Raw genomic sequence first — 20,425 nt, 5'->3', positions numbered from 1 at the left:
TTTTCATTTGTAACTATCAACCAGTTTGGTTTTATTACAAATTCCAATTGTAATAATGAGTGATTCGTAATTTAACTTATAAAAAAATTACTCAACATAATATTAAAGTATCGCAAGCTGATGAAAAACGTTTTTATGTCCTTCGTGGTAACGGGGTTCAGTGCACTGCACCTGAAACACTTCGACCAGAACGTAAGCAGGTCATGTCGTCTGCCTCAGTCAAAATCATCGCACCGTGCTGACAACATCGTACGTGAATAGCAGGGAATCGTAATGAGGTATAATATAATCAATGTACTCAAATAAATTTATTGCACAGTCTAGTAATGAATAAGATTCAAAATTATACTACAATTTTCCCATCTATCGTGAAGCAGTATTTTTTTTCTTCGAGAAAGTTCATTTTGTCAGATTTCGTTTAATTCAAAATTTACTTTGTGTGCAAATAGTCAAGTTTATAATTTTTTGCACTATATTGCAAAATAACTTATCAAAGTGGTTGATAAAAAACCACATTAGACGTAATTGTCATTCTAACATTTTCAAGAAAGACGGAAATTGAACTGACAACCTCAAGCTTGTCCTGTGAGAAGGTGAACGTAAGACTATCGGCTGATTCCATCTCAAATCACTCAATCAGGTCGAGACCAAAAATTCAAATCACTCGGTGATTTGATAAATCATTCTTTGAGCAATTTAAGGGGACCCGTATTTCAGGATTTTTTTGGAAAAATTGCTAAGCCTTCAGCGGATTTTTAATTTTTTTAAGCAAATACTGGTTCTTATAAATTTTGGATTTGTTCTTTTTTTTGAATCGGCTATAACTCTTGAACAAGTGGGCTGTTGTCGATTTTTTTTCTTTCAGATAATTCCAAACTTGTCTATATCGATACAGAATCACCGGAGTTATATGACATGATGTAAAAGGAATTATTTCTATTTCTATTCAAGTAGCAAAAATTTTGGTAGCTTAGTTCACCCAGCCGTCGCATAGTTGTTAAAAAGTTTGTTACTATCCTTGCCAAATACTGACTACTGTAACAAAAATTCAATTTTTTCAGTAAATCCCCATTCATTGGAAATTGTTTTAGAATTTCATCACATTCAAAATAATTAGTAATGACTTTTACCAGAATATTCCTAAGACTTTCTCAATGCCGCGATTCATATTCACGTGTACAAATTTCCGGTACATTCATACTCAACGTTCATGAAAGAACGATTTTGGTAAAATTTATTATAATTATCTCACTTACGGTTCTTCTTCAATTTTGATAATTTTCCGCCTCGCTATCAGGTCACCGACGCGAATATAATGTAACAGGAAATTCTAGTCGTACGTTGAACCCCGAGTAACTGCAAACCAGAAGCATAGCCTTTTTTTTTCTCTTCCTGCTAACCAGGATGTCAACTCCGAAGTGGCAATAAGGAGGGATAAGCATCCTTAGATTATATTCCGTCCTTATCCGTAGATTCATTACGCTCATAAACATGACTTGAAATTAAATATACGATGCAAATAACGCCAAGATAAAGAGCTTCTGCGAGTGAACCATTCGAAGACTAACATACAGCGTGTCAGAAAATTAGATCTTGAGAAGTTTAAAGAAAGTTACGCACACACGCGACAAATCAAATCAAAAATTTCAACAAATTTTTCAACAGTCATGGTAACAATACTAGTAAATATTCTTTAGGAAAAATCGTTGGATTCATTACTGTTTGAGGTGTCATGTAAGCCGATGTGAAAAATTTAGTTTTGATGATACCTAATCCAACAGATTTCTGTGTTTTCACGGTGCAAACACAGTCACGAAGCTCAACTTTTTAATATTCTCACGCTACTCACGGCTCGCAAGCACTGAGCCCACGATTCTAGGTGTGTAATGATTATTTTCTTCTTCCATCAAAGTACCAAATTAGATAGTACCGAGCCCAATAAATTTTAGGTTCTATCAAAATCAAGTGTCCAAAGTTTAAAAACTTTCAGACGTGGATTGTCAGCGTGAAAATGAGAGAAAACGAAAGGAAAGAAAGACAGACAGACACACATTATGCGTTTAGACGTAGATACAGCAGAGTGAGTGAGAGAGAAAGAGAGAGGTGAAATGGAGAGAGGACACGAGCTTCAGAAAATATCCACTGATCTAACTGATATAAATGCCTACACAATGTCGTTCTGGACAGATTCACAGAACCGGATATTTGTATAATACCGCGGAAACGCGCAAGAATTATACTTGTCAGGGAAAATCAGTAATTCCGTTACTATTCAAAGCATAGGGGAGGAGGAGGGGGGGGGGAGGCACAGTGTCATGTGCAAGCACCATGGATACGCCATACTTGTCGTCCCATCCATTGTTTGTTTCGGTAAAAATTTCACATAGAATTTATACAGTATCGGATTGATGCTCATTGTACTCACAGAAGTCAGCTACTCAACCCTTTGCGCACATTTGGGGTTGTCCACACCCCACGCTGAATTTGCGGATGATATTATATTATCTATTTAATGGAATGTAATTTTTGAAATTTCTTAATTTCATAAAAATCGATCACTTCCATCTTCAAAATAAATATAGTTGTGTTCGGTTAGCCATATGCAAATGATTTTATCTTCAAGTATTGTGTAGACTAGATGATACTCACAGCATTTAAGCATCCTAATCACAGATTTATTGACATCGTTGAATGAAACTGATTCCTTTCTATTCCTGGACATACAAACGAGTGAATACTAATATCTACATTTTTAAATAGGATGAAAATGCTGCTCACCTTTTGGGTTGGAAACGTACTCGCATTGCACGTGAGTGCTGCAGCAGTGGGCACGGCTTATGATATATCGCCCACTTCTACGTCTCAGTTGTCAGATCGTCCAGCGTGGTCTGGCTCGGCTCTTGAAGTTCGCAGCGTGAGTGGAGTTGGCCACCTTGCAGGACCCGTGAATCCACATGAGACAATCGATCACCGTCGACAAACACGTGGGTTAGAAGAGTTCGAGGTAGATCCAGAAAAGTATATCGAGGATCTATCCTTTGAAGATTTTCAACGAAACCGTCGCGGAATGAAAGACGTCGAGGAATTTATTCGCTTTGAAGGTAGGTTAATGGTTCTGCTACGCACGAGCAAAGAGAGCTATTAAAGAACCGCTAAGACACTATTCCATTACTCTGCACTTAGGTCACACGAATGAACCAAGGGTCCGCAGAGAGGCTGAATCAAATTTGGAGAAGGTGTCAAGTTCAAAAAGTGTTCGAGAAGCTCGACTTAACTCCCCTGAAACATGGTCAAAGCAGCCTATATCCATCGAGCTTCATCGTCATTCTAACGCTGATCAAACACCCTTCGGAAAAGACATTCACGAGTCATCCAGTCACCATGTACCTAAAGCTGACTTTGTTACCGGACACCGTCGTGACTTCTCTGAAAGCCGAGAATCGAGAGCAATGCCAGAAATGGCGAGATCATATCAGGGCTACGTACCATTGTTTCGGGAAAAGGTCAGGCAGCGTGATTTCGACGTAACGATCCCACGATGGTATTACCCGGACCGTTTTGGGGCTGACCGAAGCATTGATGATCGCAGACCGGCCACTAGTACCCACTACTATAACAGATACAACGAAGATGATGTCAATCCATACGGAAGAGCTCACATCCAATCGAAGCCCAAGAGAATCGTTTACTATGCACACCTTCCTGAAGTGGCTAGAAAGCCCGTTGACGTTAGAAACAATCGCCATCCTTATGACGATGTCGTGCGTTCGCCACCCGAAGCTGTTGCTAGCTCTACGTCTTACAGTCGAACACCAGGACATGTGGATAATAATAATTATCGTTACAGGATGTCCTACCCTTACGAAGCCTACCGGCCGTACCAAAGATTTGCTTACAGACGACCGTACGATGGTCTATACCGATCGGAGATTAACGATGACCAGTATATGGATCATGCATCGCTGAGAGAAGAGCTCCGATATCCGGAGCTTGAAGGTGGGAGCCTAGACCGAAAAGTTTATACCAGGGTTTTTGATAGATCCGAGTCTACATTGCCGTGGCCGGTGGAAATTGGGACCAAAGTCCATATCAAGGATGACAAAAGGATTCCAGGGCGTCGGATCTTTGGTCAGAATAATGATGACCATGAGTATCAGGTGAACGCTAAGATTCAGGCTGCTTTGAATCCGGAAATCACAAATACCGAGCATCACGAAAACAGCAAATAGGTGTAAGAGTTTCAGATATTTCACGATAACCATTTTCATCAAAAAATAGATCACTTGATAAACGGGTGAAAAAGGTGATTAGGGAATTCCAAAACCTATAATATGGAGAAAATACCTCTATTAGTCGCTCTCGGATTCTAGCACATGTGCATTGAACTCTAGCAGACAATGGAGTGTACAGTCGTTGAGTATTCACTCTGTACGTCTAATTAGTCATAAGAACCGCGCCTCGAACTTATGTACAAGTACAGCTCAAGCTTTATTACAACCATGCTGACTGCAGCCTCTTTTGTTTGTTTTTGTTTTGCAAAGATGCCGGGTGATAAGTTAAATAATTTATTTAGTTTCTTATAACAGTATAACTTAATCGTGTTTGCTATTGTTTTATACCCTGTTCTTTCATGACATCAACACTGGTTAAACTTGATCATGAAACGGTTACAATTGGAATTACATTTGCGGATGTTGTTTCAACTTGTTAAACACCGCACTTGGTCTTTATTCCGTGTGTTTTTATTTTCAAGTCACCTTAAATGATCAGTTAATCAAGTTCTCTTGGTGGAAGTAAAATAAATATGGCTGCTTCTATGGGCCTCAATACTGCAATGCGTCTACAATAGAAATGGTTGAATGGTTTCTATAATTTTCTATCCATAAAAAGTCAACAACAATTAGCTAACAACATAATTACTCAAATATTGCGAACTTAAGAAGAGTCGCCAGGGTCAGAAGAATTAACAAATTATGGGATACATGTGAATGAGTAAAAAAATAGTTGTATATCAACGAGTGTAGCTGATGACTCACAGTTAAAGAGATATGTGTGAAGTACAGAATATATTATAAGATCTTCAAAGATGTTGAGACGTTTTTCCACGGTTTCGCACGATTGTCTGCAATCCTAAAATCTCTTGACAAATGTTTAGAAATTGTTACGAAAAACAATTCTAATATATACAATTCTTCGAGTGATTTAAACTTCTGTCGTAGCTGGTGTAGATTTCGAAATATCCTCAATCAATTGAGAATTGCAGCTCTTGCTGTGCAAGGTGTATTAATAAAGATTGGGAAAAAATAACGAAGTGTAAAATCAATATGCTTTATATGAGAAGTGTTTTGAATGTGTGAGAGAAAAGAATTATATGTTACTTCATTGTGTATCGCTCTCTATTGTGTTTTGATTTTTGAGTAAATAATAATATTGTTTATTTCAAAGGCGATTTTAAATATTGATCATCCCAGCTTTCGATTACAATTCATAACAGAAGTGATTTGAAAATTTGAATAGCATAAATAGGATTATTCTGAGTCTAATTGTAGGACAAGATCTATGGGGTGTAGTTTTCAAAACTACCCATATCATATCTCACCAAGTTTGATGTTGATGTAGAACTAATGAATTCATTACGAAATCACTGAAAAAGCAAGTTTGGTAAAGTTTTTAAATTATAGTCTTTTAAACTCTCCAACGTAAGGAATCAGTAGCTGCTCGCCTACAACTCTCATGATTCAACTAGATTAGGATTTTAATGAAAATTGTATTGTCCCATTTCCATTTTTCTTTCCTATCGCCACAATCTCTAAAACTCATCTGGGAGCTTTTTCGTAGTATCATGTGGGATCACAGAAATGGAATTTGGCAACAATATTAGTCCAAAGACATGTTAATATTCGTTATACAATTTTATTCACAAACAGTATAGAGGTAAGAGTGATGATTTCATTTGAAACCTGCGCAATTTACACAATACAAGTACGAAAAAATGGATCTTGTTCATTTCTTTGTATCAGTTGGTCTAAAAATTTCATTTGATCAATTTTTTTAATCTTTACGAAAGTGCACTAGACAAATGATTTTCCAAATTTGTTATTTTATATCTATGTATCGATCATGCACTACCGAAAACTTCTTCAAATAAATACTCGGCCAAATCTTCTGAAAACTCACCTTTCGACGTTATTTTGTTAAATTCTGCGAGCCAGGTGTTGATCTGAAAAGAAATCAGTACACTAGTATTTATTCTGTAATATTAATCATGAATTTGTTTCAATAGAATCGCTATTATTAATCTTGATAATTAAATAAATGGTTAGTTGCCCGTTCAGATTTTTTCAGAAATGGTAGTCCAGACCTCAAATGTAAGTTCAGTAGCCTATTTGCTGGTACTGAGCAGTGAGTTTTACAGAATACTTCAATCATGTACATAGTGACGTCGTGTGTCAAAGGTTCAAAATTAACAGTACGCTTAATCACCTTTTTGACAGGTCGACCTTTCATGAATCCAGATAATTCTTCAGGCGTCATTTTTAAAATTGAACACGCAGTCTTATGGGCCTCACTACGACTGGCCTCGTCATCATCAAACTGAGCAGGAACTTCCAAGTCTTCTTCGTGATTATTCAATTGTTTTAGAAGCCCCTAGATACACAAATTATCTTAAATTATTTTAACCTTATAATTAACGTTAAGTAAATTTACTCTCGCGAATTATGTTTGGTGCACTCATTTTTCACCAATTTCGTAAATAAAACTAACATAGGTGTGATTAATAACTGCAAATACGAATATTCCATAATGTCCCCTGCTATCAGGTGATTATTTCGAGTATATAGTTACATATATATATACCAAGGTGCAATAAACTTTGTGGAACAAGATTTACTTTGTTACATAACACCACGAAGTGAAATTTCTTACAGCTGACTTGAAGAAGAAACTTTTCTGTCACGAAATGTCAGGAATCCGGAGGTCGGTTGTAGTGATTTTTTTTTACAAATATCTGCATTCAGAATCGACTAATGCCTCAGATAATAGAAAATGGTTTGCGAGGAAATATTACTTTTTTATTAAGGTGAGAAAAAGTTTAATTCCTAGTCTTCTTGAAAATAAGTGACATGTCGGTAATCAGTTGATACGTATACTCGACCGACTGTAGATACAGATTCCTGTTACCGACACTTACCGAAATTTTGTTCAAAACGTAATCTCTTCTCTGGAATATTCATCAGTAACATTATTTGCATCAATAATGTCACTGGAGTTGACATAATGGACGTTTTGGTTTGTCACACCAAAATTTAGTGCTACAATATCGATTTCCAGACTGAAAAGAGTGATAATTTTGAGACGATTCGTACGATTTCACCATCAATCCGCAACGTTTGACAAATAATCCAATCTATTCTACCGAAAACTCCATCTCATCGACGATTGCTAGCTTTACGAACCCGAACCTGAGGTTCTTACGATCTTACGATCAGGCCAAAAGACCAGTTTGCCTCCTTGTTACACAATATACTATATTTGTCATCCACGAACCCACTACAGATCCTTTAAAATAGCAAACCTTCAGTGGTCCGCTTGTAGGCCATTGTGACACTATATGACACCGATCCAGCACAAGTTTATCTAGCCAAGGCCCGACGAATTGTTGTAGATATTCCTATAATAAGCAATGGTCTAGCACTGTGGGTTCCCCGGGATAGCCTCAACAAATATATTAAGAATGTCATTCATCGATGTGAAAGCTCACATCACATAACCCCAAATCCTTGGAATCACGAGACCTCAGATAAGTTTCTCATTTAAGTGTTCTATTTTCTAAATCTGCCAAGTTGTGAATATGAATAAAAAATTGTCACCCGCGGCCCGGCTACACCTGAGTGAGGGTTTCTAGACTTTTCCTTGTCTATGGTGTAAATGTTAGCGTTTATACTGGCATCCCCAGACGGCTGCAGATACATTATGATGGTCACTATATAATCCATTCCCTCCCTTGGTTCGCACAAGCCAAACGGCTTACAGGGACATACCCTATAGGGTATGGATGGGTGTTGGTAGTTCTTACTGTTATTATTTACCTAATTTTATTTATACATGATTTACTGTCATATGACTGTATATGTCTTATTCATTAATAAAATATTTCAGTGTTGGTTTCAATTAAATACATCAAGCGCATCAAGAAATCATCCCGTTCGGTGGCCATCTTTGGGGGTCGTTTTCACCCCTCTAAACAGTTTTTCCGTAGATAAGAAAAATACGTGTCACTTAGTTTTCAATGTTCTACAACATACATGAGTCTCAATAAAATCAAAGGGGGACATCAAATTCATGTTCCTTGTAAGTGTCTTAGTTCTTTAGTAATGGCAAAGAGTCCACGTTAGCCTCCCGCTTCACTGGACTTAATGTCTTTTATAATACATACAACAACAAGTTTAATATACACTTGATGAAATACCAACAACCCAATCCCTTCATTAATTAGTTATAACTGTGAGAAAAATTCTTAATCTTCTGATAGTACGTGGACACATGGGGCCGAGAGTCATGATGGATAAAAATATGCTTTAATATTTTGCAGTAGAAACAGTGGTTTCAAGTTTAAAATTTAGATTCTCTTCTGCAAAACTTGTGTGGAATCACCCATATATGTAAAACCAGACGTATATTGGTACAAATTATTTGCTGCTACATACTTTTGTATGTAAGAGCATGTACCTTAGCTTTCAAATGAGCGTTAGCATTCCTTAGCTGAGTCAGGTCAATCTCAAGTTCTTTATTTTTAGATATAGCTTGCTCTTTTTCTTTCACTAAATCTGCAACTTGGGCTTTATAAGTGTTCAGTGAAGATCCTTCATGAGTGTTAGTTGACTCAGAGCGTGATAATCTAAAACATTCAATTACAATAAGTCGAGAAAATGTACTGTGTGACGTCACTCATGCTAAAATATATCTATATATACTTACAGGTGCATCAAAAACATCGAAATTCAATTGCTCATACACTTTCAAAATTAATATTTTTTACAAAAATAAAAAAAGGTGACCTAATGAACTATTTCTATTGAATTAACCGTAAATATGAAACAACTTGGTGACATTTGTAAGGTAAAACAAAATTTTCACGTTACTTTTAAACCATCGAGTCGTAACAATTACAAATTTGACTAACTTGCTTCCAAGTTGAGGTTTCGTAGCGGAGTCTTCATCGGTCTTATTTTTCAAGTTGATGATGACTCTGCTTTTCGGTACATTTTTGAGTTCCATGAAATTGTTCCTTTGGTGACGGTCTTTCCCAATTTTTATCTCCATCCATTCCCTGGTGTCTTCAAATTTTTTGCGCAACAAAGAGTTTTTATCATTTAGATCTTTCAAATTGAGTTCAGTTATTTCCAATTGTTGCTTGAGTATGGTAAAACGCTGGCTTAAGAGGTCGTGCTGTATTATTTTTTTCCTGAGATCTTCCTTGGTTTTCTCTAACTCATCCCTTAGTTTATGAGACACAGCAAGAACGGACCTAAGCTGCAATATCATTCTTAAGCAACGAATGAAATATAAATTGGATACTTCATAAATCGGAACCAAAAGAATTACTTTTCGATTAAGTTTCTTTGACAGCTTTCCATAACGTTTGTAAGACCTGTTACCCTTGACCCGAGCGCATCCACTCGATTGCTTTGCATTTAAGGGACGTGGTTTAAAATTCTCGAGGACAGAACTACAAATCTGCACAATTTTTTCGTGGACAGCATTTTCCCTCATCGCTTCCATCTTCTTATCATGTATCGCCCTAGCAAAATGTCAATTAATCAAAAGAGGTAGGTTCGTTTGTTGAGCAAAACAACTTGATCGTAATCTCAGATGAAAATTAGATCAAGATTAAATTAAGTGAAGTGAAAACTGCAAATTTCAAAACTGCTTAAAAAAACTATCAAAGCTTGTTACGAGTCTTGGGATCGTTCACACGGGTTGTTCTCCGCTTTCACATGTAGAAATAACCGAGAAATTGTGAAGTAGGATTTAAATAAGGTTTATGTTCAATTAGAATATGAGTTTGACGTTTATTGCATACTACTTTGTACTTGGTAACGAGGTGTTTGGATTGACGAGTAGAAAAAAAGTGAGTGATTAGTCCAGAAAGCAAAGTGCAGAATCAAGGTTCTGCGAATGAGAGAAGATAGTAAAGTGTGTACAAGATTTTCAAAAGATTGCTTTGTCTGATAAAATAAGGGTGCTTTGAGAAAGAAGAGATAGAAGTGAAAGCTTGAATGTTGAGAAGTGTGAAATGGGAACGAGCACGTAACACTGATGAACACAGATTTTTTCAGGTCTAATCAATATTGTAGAGAGACCTGTACTGTGTACGTCAGTAACGGGATCCTTGTCGATGGACCATGGTTTCAAAAAAGGTGTGCAATGGAAGTTTGACAAACAACTTATAAACGTTACCGGAAGTACATATTTCACTGCCACTGTAAGCAACCAATCGGAGTTTCGAACCCCGATTAGCATTTTTCTTCCTGGTCTCGTGATAATTTAAACGCCGTTTAAATACTAATTGCAGATTATAATTAGTAATGGTTATTTACTTGTCATACTTGGACAAAGTTTAGAAAAATGCTGATTTTTTCCCCTAAGTATAAAAAATTGAAATTGAACCTTTCAAATTGATTATGAAGATCATTTTTCTCTTTCTGAGCCATTTCAAGTTCTATCTTCAGATGACTTAACTTTTCCTCAAGATTCCGGATCATTTCATCGTATTTTTTCTTTAACGGAGTCACATCTTTCGTAGTTTCCATACAACAATGTTCCATATGGTCCCGCCGATTCATCATGTTCATCTGTACACGTTCAAACCGATTAGGTATTGTTTGACTTTTCTTTTTTGATAATTATACTATTGTAACACGTATCATTTGAGGAATCATTTGATGCAAATGTCCCACAGTAAACTATAGTAGACTATCCTGATCAAGCGTTTATCAGAACTGAATCAAAAGATAAACTACCTGATCAGACTTTGGGAAACGATCTATCGGTTGAGTAATTTTTTGAATTACGTAACGAATTATCTTGTTTTACATAGATGCAAAACGAAAACTACCGCAAGTGAGTAGCTGATATTTGTAGGCAAATATCCATAAAAACAATGTACGGCTAAATAGTAGTTTATACGATTTTAGCGGTAAATCGATAGCCACAGGTTATCAGAAGTCATCCGACACTTTACAGTTTTTCAGACTTGCACCAGTTTAGACCTTAAATCAGGTGTACCTGATGTTCGCCTGATCAGGACCGAGTGAAACATCAACATCATGCTTGTGTTCCGGGCAACTTGTCACTTCGGATGTCAGTCGTGAACTGATCTCTTGCGCACCGGTTTTCAGCTCGATCTTTCGAACGCTGGTGGCGCCCTCTGCGCGAGAAATAAATTTATCGCGCGTTTATCACATCTGGATAATGTGTGTACGCGAGTTTAATCTTCCGGCATATCCATGAAGGCAACCCGAGCTTTGAACGCGAATACTTGAGTGACATGGACTTCTTTGCGTTCTGTCTCTTACGATTAGAACCGCCAGTTGAACTTTGCGTTCACCCCTTGCGAGGACCACATACTTTCCACTTTTCGAGTTATCTCGATCGATAATTAACTCACTTTCATGACCGCTCTCGTACAATAATGTTAACAACAGTCGCAGTATCGACTGTATGGTTTGTGGCAACGCCAAGTCGCAGTTGATGAGATTGAAAAAATGAATAGTCTCACAATACAATAGACGAAACTTGCCTAATAAAACTTCTACTCGGGAAATGAAAAACTGACGTTAGTGATCCAGGTTTCAAGAGTCGTCACTGTTCAGGATACAAAAAGCCCAGCTTCCGGTTGAAAAATGTGTTTTTACGGCATGGGCATTGAAAAGTCCACTTTTTGTGGCAGTTTTCGTTCCGTAAAGTGACGCTTTATACGGCAGCGAACAAAGTTGCGGAATAAAGTCTTTATTCCGCAGTTTTGATGCGCAGTTCGAAGTGCGCATCCCAAACTGCCGAATAAAGTAGCTTCGTCGAACAGATCGCGACATAACCTCACTCTTCGTTTTGCTTTTCAATGCCCATACCGTAAAAAATATTGTACGTGGCATGCCCGTAAACCGTTTTTTGACTCGGATAATTTCAGTACTCGCTTCCGGCTCGCTTTCGGCTCGCCTTCAGCTCGTCCTGAAATCTTTATCCTTGCCAAAAAAAAAAGGCGGTTTACGGGAATGCCACATAAATAGCTATTTTTCGCAGTTCGTCACAGGGAAGCCGAATAATAATGATAATAATCACATTTAAGCCTGTCATACACTCGCGGATATGTTCCTATAAACAGTGAACTTGTACAGGGTAAAGGAGGGATGTGTTAGTAACTATCATCTCACGTAGTCAGCCGTCTTAAGATGTTCAATAGAAACACCCGCGTTCATAATACTTCACAGAAATGAAGCATAGAAGTGTTTCAAAATTGAAATAGTTTGGCAACATATGCTAGTCGATATTAATCAAATTATCTCTCAGCTAAGCTTACCTCGCATCCGCGGTTGAAGACCTCTTCTTCAAACCATTGCGATGTCTGTTTTTCATTGGTGCTCCAATGCTTGGAGAATTTTCTACCCTCGAATTTCCCCACGAAGATATTGGTGTCTGATAAACATCCCGACTGCTGGTACTTGTTGATTTTGAGTGGAGCGGTGTTTGTGATTACGTGATTTTTCGATAGGGCAGCGTGGTGATCTGAAGAATTACCGAGCTTCGTGATAGGGGTGGTAAAACGATTTTGATTTTCACACGTGATATGATATCGTTCGTGAATCTGTACATATCACGATTGGTAGTAAAAATACCAACAATAATGAGAGACACTACATTCAATATCCTGTGATCTTACAGATAATGAAGCTGCATAAAAATGATGGTACGAGTAACTTCTGACCCTATATTTCAAGTACAAAAAACATTAAAGAATTGTAATGGTCTGCATAGAATTAAAAAAGACTGTATTGACAGATATTTCCCTGGTTGAAGTATCTCAATATATATATATATATATATATATATATATGTACACAGGTATCTCATTTTCCATGAACGTTGAACATTTTGAAACCATAAGTTTTGAATTCGAAAATAGAAGAATTGAATGAGGTTTATTATTACAACTCTTTCCATTTCAACTACATTTCTAATAACTATAGACATTAGGAACAGTGAAATACTTGATTAGAAAATGTTTCTGCCATAGCAGAAAGTTAGCATTGGTTTAAGTTGAATTATTTTATCAACATAGCAGATTATTCAATAAAGAAAAACTGGTATGATATAAGATAAAAAGCAAATTTCATATGATCAGAATTGGGTTTCGCAGACTACAGTATCCTTGCATATCGACACTTACTCGGTAGATATTTCTGGTTGTTACCTTCTGTGAGCTGCTGCCACATAGCGGCTGTGCCTTCAATCGGTAGTGCTACTGTACCTCAGCATACGAAATCCCGAAATTAGTACATTCTTTTCAATGGCATCAGAGCCATGGGGTAGAAAAAGAAGAGAGAATTTGGAGGGTTGAAATATATATTTCATTTTCTATGCGAAAGTACAAATAAACTTGAACTGTACGATTATCAAACTCATCCACAATTTTATATACCTGAAGGCGAAGTTCAGTGTCATGGTCAAAACCGTCTTCTTAAATCTGACAACTTTGGTATTCAACATTTTCCATGAGAACTTGATTCTTTGAAGTTATTTAAAGCTACGATTACCGAACACCTAACGCGTCGCTGTTAAATTTTTGCTGCAACACTTGCAAGATTGTCGATTTCTTTATTGTATACGTTATTCAACGAATTATCAAACCTATATTAGCATATCATCAGAACTGCAGAGAAGCATTTATTCTTTCTAAAACCTTCTGATGGACGCCAAGAAATAAAATCTCGAAAGCAGGCAGAAAAGAGTGAAATCTTCTAATCAAGAAGCCTTGTTAGTCAAATCTAGAATAAACTACCCAAGCAAGCTCCTATCGAAAACGACATGAAAACGAATATTGAAGAAAATAATTTTGACTCGGAGTTACCACGACGTTTACCGTCAATAGAAAATGCAAGTAGAAGCGAACAATTTCAAAATGCGAGTAGCAACGAAGAATTTTGAAGTACGAGTTATTCTATCAGGCTTGAGATTAAAATTAATTTGCCATCAGTAGACCAAACATATGTCCATAAGGTCATTCGCTTTTCGAAGAAAGTGGTGTTGGAGGAAATAGAAATCACTTCAAAATTCGTTTCGATACCTTCTCGCCATCAAACACGCAGAGCGACCCACGGAGCCCGGAATCATCCAAATCGACTGAAGGTAAATGGGTAATCAAAAATAAGAAGCGCAGTTTTATTCTGAAATGATTTCCAAGCTTATCAGAGAGGGAGATTTTCATCGATGATGAATCTAACGTAATTAATGTTCATTCATGTTGCAAGTTGTTCAATTCTTAAGTGAATATTATTTGAATCCAATTCGTGATACACTATAGGATATTATTATACGACCATATGGAATTTTGGTTCGAAAATGGGTCCCGTGCAGGAAATTGCTAACGACTTAAACGTTGAGGCGTTACCAGGTCCGGGTCCTATGATCCCAGTGATTGATGGACCTCGCTCTTGGACGCCACTCTGTAATTTGGAGCGTTATAAGCGGACCACTAACACGGACATGGGCAGTGTACTTTGGTACTATAACCTTTGGCATAAGCCAGCCTGTTTGTCCACAAGTGGATCCAGCTCGATCACCTCAAGCCTTGGTGCGCATTTTGAATATTGTTCAGACCATCTGCTGATAACCAATCTTATTGGTTAAAAGTCCGTATCCAAATCTCAGAGACACCTAACTTGACCGCGAAAAGTTACATGTCATATGACCTTTTGTTGTTTACTCTTACAATTGGAAGAGTTACTTGTCATTTTATTAAAAGTATACTACTTCTCGTCTGTTTGGTATCGACACTTTCACGTCACGTTTATTGTTGTTTGATAAAAATACTGAAAACAATTTCCATGCCGAAAAAACTACGAAATTTAATTCTTAAGCGTAAAAACCTTCATTTAATGGCGTGACCTTATTTCTTAACAATGACGTAATTTTTTCCGGAAAATTCGGAATTTTTCTATGATTATTAGTCCTTTTTCCGTAAATAATAAGGTAGGGAAAATCTGCAAGAACAGTCATGATCAATACAAATGAGGTTTTCTCATACACGGTGTAACTTATAAAATCGAATCTAATCAATGATATTACTGTCCAGTGTTATTCTGGTAAAAGTAAATCAAAGTGTTCGGCATATTTCTTAATGAAATATTTCGTCGCTCCGATACTGCTATCAGAAATGAATATATGGAAATAAACGATGATTAAGTAGTTAGATAGACGCTTTTGTTATTTACGACTCTAGTTTCAACAATGCACACGTGTTATTCTCAACAATTGAAAGTTATGTAGCTTACCGCATGAATGCGACCTTTATCTTCTGAAATTTTATTACATTAATTAACAATTTCGTGAACTTGAGTAAGATTGGACCAATAATTGCTGTTGATGTTGGACAAATTTTTAACGATTCAGATAAATGTTGCTCAACTTCACGTCGCTCCTGATGTCATATTGTTGGTACGCTAAGCAGTGAAGTAAGCGAGAATCAATACTCGGTTGGACACGAACCAACATCTTGTCAGCAGCAGGGATTGGTGTAAAATGGTATTCGTCACGTTTGTTTTGACGCGCTGATTCAAAGATTAAACTTGAATTAACTCGAGAAGACGTGGCTTCAATTTATCGCAAGATATTGTAATATGATTGAAGTGCACCGTTACAATCCCGCATCCATTGGTACTTTTTGCGATTGTCTATAAAGACTAGCAAGAAACTTGCTTACGTTTTGAATAGGTTGAAATAGGTTTTTTTCTTTGAATTTTCAAGAAAATGACGTGCTAAGTGACAGTGACAGTTAAGATCAAAAACAATTTACTTCCGGAAAAATCTTGAGGAAAATATGAGGCAGCGTACAATCATTCCTTGGCGTGGAAGGAACAAAAATATCTCTGGTTATGTACTAAAATAAATAATGTATAGAAATTAAGTAAAATTGAAAAAAAGTTCTGTATAACTTGCAGCTAAAAACGATTCGATACAAAGAAAAAAAAAAAACAAATAAATAAAATATCGAAAGTAAAAATGAATTATACAAGTACAGAGAGTGAAGAAGAATATAAAAGACAAATCTGTTATTCTTCTATACCTACAAGAGTTAGAATCCATGTAAAATTTAATTTTGAAATGATACTCAAGTTTGTTTCTTTTTGAATCTATTTGAATTTTTGTTTTCGTCGGGGGACTCCACCCCTTCACCCCTTGACTCCCCTTTTTCTATCACCACGAACTGGTCGTGCATCTTGTCATTTTTTACCATAAGCGTTAATTAATTAAGAAACGCGGTCATTCGCCTAATTTTGCATTTTTATGTAGAAAAATATAATGTGTAATTCGTGGGCAATAACGATTCCGAGCTCTTGTGATATCCGCACTCACTCAGAATCGTCACTTTTTCCAACTCGTTGCACAATATACTATTTTCGTAATAATATTGACAAATTAACAAACGAACTACAAGTTTTACACAAGTGTAATAAAATTGAAATAAGCTTTCCGGGCAAGCGGACAATGAAAAATAGTGTAACGATAATTGTTGGAGCAACTGACGTTTAGTGATATGAAAACTTATCGCCTTACGATATGTTTCTCTCACTCTTATAATGATTCATCGTTGATCAATAATCCGTTTCTGGGACAATGACGGTGAAAGTGCACATGATACACTTGTCTCCCGAAAAATGCAATATACAATAAAGAATATAGAGAAGAAAAGGAAGAAAAAAAGGAAAATCTAACCGAATCCTTCGTGACGTAAAATTATTGTAGATAATACACGATAGTTAACCAACGATTAGCCTAGCCGTCTGTTCGTTGGATTATAGTAACTCTCCCCCGAGGCGCCGCAGGACGCCCTGATGATAAATGACCGAATCTTTTAGAGTTTTTAACCGCGAACCGTTTACCTGCTCTTCACGGGCCCTTCTTGGTCGAAGGTCGCTGCCAGGATCTTACCGTAAATCAATGTTAACGCTGATGCAAACGGTACAGAAACTAGATACACTTACCAGAATAAGAAGTTGGACCTAGTTTTGATTCTTCACCCTGGAAAACCACCCCGATTCCATTGCCGTTCCAATTCTGGACAGAAAAAAGCAAAGATTGTGGTCAGAATTTACTGTTTTTATTTTTGTCCTTCCTTCCACTCTTTCATCTTATTTCCTTTTTGCTTTTTGCTGGTACATCGTTAACCATTTGCCACCCTTCTCACCTCCTAGTTCGGGGAATGAGACCCCCAAGCCTAACCCAGCGTCTAGGGCAAGGGGATTTTTATGTAGATTGGGACGGCCTGCGCGTAATTTTGAGACTCACCGTTGTTTATTGCCAAATCCTTTTAGCCTTGAATGGGGTGTGCCTGGCTACGGATTTTTTCGTCGCCGTTTTCGCCGACTCGCATGGACTCTTTCTTGTTAGTGAGCCACTGTGATATTAAAAAAGCTAATTCTTACGAAGCGGGTATTAACCTAACGACATTCGCACTTAGTAATTTACAACCCTATTGTAGCAGCTATGATGCTACAATGGTACGGCCTTAATCAAAACTAAGAGCCTCTCCTGTGAACTACGTCTTTGCAGCCTCGGGATGTATACTCAATGGCAGCAGATGAGGCCAAGATTATTCCTGAAAATATAGCTAATATATCGTCTTACATTCATTAGTTCATCTTGAATGGAATACAGTGATGGGGGAAGCGTCACAATATTCAAACGATTTGAATTCACGCAGAATACAGTATACTGTTGTGAATGCGGTGTAGAGTATCGAAGCGGGGAAACGGCCCTATTGAGAGCGTGCACTGTATTTTCTATCCAGATATAAAAAATTACCACCAAAAACACAGTGTGATAAAAAAAAAATATTGATCCAAATCACTTACGTCACATTTTATGTTCGCTCTGGTTTGAATTCACTTTTCAAAAGTAAAACTCGAAGTGCAAATATGTTCGGACATACTTCATATTCCTGATTTTACATCAGCTCTGCACAGATCGAGACAGCAACAATCGATAAACAAAATTCTACAAAATAATGGTTAGTCATTGTCGCCTAGGAACACTGTGCTATACTTTTCAAATTCTTAACATCACAACTAATTGTAAATGTTAGTATTTTAAAATAAATTCTTCCAATCAGTCATTATTATTACAACAAGTCAAGTACTAGCTTGAATCTTTTACATTACTTGCTAATACATTATATGCTCATAACACAATGCTCCTTAGGTGTACGAGAAAATATAGAAATCCTGTTTGTCTGAGAAAAATTTCAAAAAATTCCAGAGAATTTTTTTTTGGTAGAATCACCTATAGCTTGGGGCTACGCTGTAGTTTGAACAACAAGTCATGTCACAACGGTGGCAGACGTAGCAGCGCTGCAGCCAATCAGACATCGTAGTAATCTTCACATCACTTTGAACTCCACCCGCACGAGACTCATAATCGAAAATGGAAAGGCAGTTGGCGTTGAATATAACGCACCCAAGTGCGCGTGCGTAGCGGTGCGCGGTGCTTTATATGGTATGGAATCGAGTTTACAACGCACGTGTCGTGAGAAGATCATTGATATACGCAGGGGTAACAGTGCATGATATACATGTTTTTACAGGTGACCACCGCGATTACTGTATCACCTTGTATCATGATTGGAGAGTGTGCCACCGATTTCATCATAAAAGATTGGAAAACTGAAAACTATTCTTATTAGGAAACTTGCCCGTAGCGGTACCAAGTGTGAAAAAAAAAACGAACGAAGCCACTCCGAAAATACATCGTTGTAAGAGTAATTTCACTTTGGGTGCAAAAGCCAATCAAATTTTCAGTTCTTTTAGCAAAGTATCCCCTATCACCGGGCATTTTATATGTAAGTGGTAAATATTTATCGTGACAACTTTTTTCATCTTCTTATAAACACGCGGGATAATAATTCATTGAAAATACAGTTCACCCAGTAAAAAGTTGAACCTGATGTGAAACATGACCTTCTCGGACCGAACTTTGCAGACACAAACTTGGCAGTCTCCGCGTACTACTAAGTTTCAATGTTGCTCCTTGACACCTTCGTATAAAGAAGTTAAAAGTACCTCAAACATGGAAGTGAGTTAAGTCCATCGATCGTAAGACGCTAGATCGCAAGTACAACTACATTGTAGTCGGTGGTGAGCTACCCTGAGAGATAAAGGCACTATCAGTGCAAACAAAAAAATAAAAAAACGTTCTTTATTCTGCTGTGAAGCAAAGATGTAGCAGTGAATCAGTTTCAAATGAAAACGCTCCTCTCAAAGTCTGATAAATCACGGCAAATTAGCCTCTTTTGATCACAGCAGTGCCGCTGGATCTATCGTTACAGCAAGACTGAGTGAGAATTCAGAGTAGAAAGTCTTTCTCGTAAAGCTGTTTCTGACGAGTTCACTCTGCGGTGATTCTAAGCTTCACAAAACAGACTAAACACCGCGGAAATCTGCAAATTTCTCCCGATGCCACATGTACCAGCATTGTAATCGAGGGTAGCGAAGTAGCGGGCATGGAGTATTACCACGTGGTCTTCAAAATTGCGATCAACATTCATATTCACGAGTATACAAGCTCCACCTGTAACTGTTATTCATTACCTGGAAACCAATTTGCTGTGGAATGGTAAGCGTCAAAGACTTCTTGCACCGTGTGAAGTTGTCATCTCTGTAAGAGCTTTACGATCACCCCAAATCGTGCTCCTGGCCTGGAAAGCACCTCGAGTCAAAATGATTGAGTATCTGCTTGGAGTGAAAGAAAACTTTCACGACTATGTTATGTACTCCGTTGACTTCACAGTCAACGAGTCGGATCGCTACGATAACAACTGAGTTATGTAGCGAGTTGCACGCCAGGTGATTTGTCTGCATATATTTTTCGGTGATAGCAATTACTGTAAGCTCCAGTCGTACCATGTGAACACAATTACTCTTCTGGTCAATATTAAACACCGTTCAATTAGCGTCGAGTTGGAATGAACGCCGATGATATATCAGCCGATGCACTGATTCCACCCTCGACTAATTCCCATGGCTTTACCTGATTTCGGCACGGCCCAGTCTGTACCAATACTAAATTCGTGGAAGCATCAATGAGGCTTTTCACATATTATAGGTATACCATTCCACCGTTGTCACGGATTCACAAACGTAGTCGAGAGGTA

General features: G+C 37.5%; 2 protein-coding genes across 2 annotated transcripts; one reads left to right on the top strand and one right to left on the bottom strand.

The window, feature by feature from the left end:
• Positions 1–228: 228 nt before the first annotated feature.
• Positions 229–4,340, top strand: LOC124408731. The gene is made up of 3 exons (XM_046885876.1): positions 229–278; positions 2,761–3,101; positions 3,184–4,340. The coding sequence occupies exons 1-3, from the start codon at positions 274–276 to the stop codon at positions 4,227–4,229; spliced, it is 1,392 nt and encodes a 463-aa protein (XP_046741832.1). The 5' UTR covers positions 229–273; the 3' UTR covers positions 4,230–4,340.
• A 1,750-nt stretch (positions 4,341–6,090) lies between these two features.
• On the bottom strand, positions 6,091–13,493 carry LOC124409033. Its single transcript, XM_046886424.1, has 7 exons — positions 13,448–13,493; positions 11,290–11,431; positions 9,607–9,802; positions 9,185–9,534; positions 8,731–8,899; positions 6,484–6,648; positions 6,091–6,220 (listed from the first exon to the last, which is right to left on the bottom strand). Exons 1-7 carry the CDS (start codon positions 13,491–13,493, stop codon positions 6,119–6,121), a joined length of 1,170 nt encoding a protein of 389 aa, XP_046742380.1. The 3' UTR covers positions 6,091–6,118.
• Between the last annotated feature and the right edge of the window lie 6,932 nt (positions 13,494–20,425).

The sequence above is a fragment of the Diprion similis genome, chromosome 8 (assembly GCF_021155765.1).
Source record: "Diprion similis isolate iyDipSimi1 chromosome 8, iyDipSimi1.1, whole genome shotgun sequence".
Taxonomy (NCBI): domain Eukaryota; kingdom Metazoa; phylum Arthropoda; class Insecta; order Hymenoptera; family Diprionidae; genus Diprion; species Diprion similis.
Note: the sequence above shows the minus strand (reverse complement) of the source record. Positions and strands in the feature narration are given on the sequence as shown.

Bases quoted from the DNA above. Each gene is read 5' to 3' on its own strand.
- LOC124408731 (XM_046885876.1), top strand. The intron at 3,102-3,183 runs GTAGGTTAATGG...CTCTGCACTTAG, and splicing joins GGAATTTATTCGCTTTGAAG to GTCACACGAATGAACCAAGG.
- LOC124409033 (XM_046886424.1), bottom strand. From the start codon at position 13,493: ATGTGGCAGCAGCTCACAGAAGGTAACAACCAGAAATATCTACCGA. The intron at 9,535-9,606 runs GTAATTCTTTTG...ATGATATTGCAG, and splicing joins CAAAGAAACTTAATCGAAAA to CTTAGGTCCGTTCTTGCTGT. The intron at 6,649-8,730 runs GTACATGCTCTT...TTGTGTATCTAG, and splicing joins ACGCTCATTTGAAAGCTAAG to GGGCTTCTAAAACAATTGAA.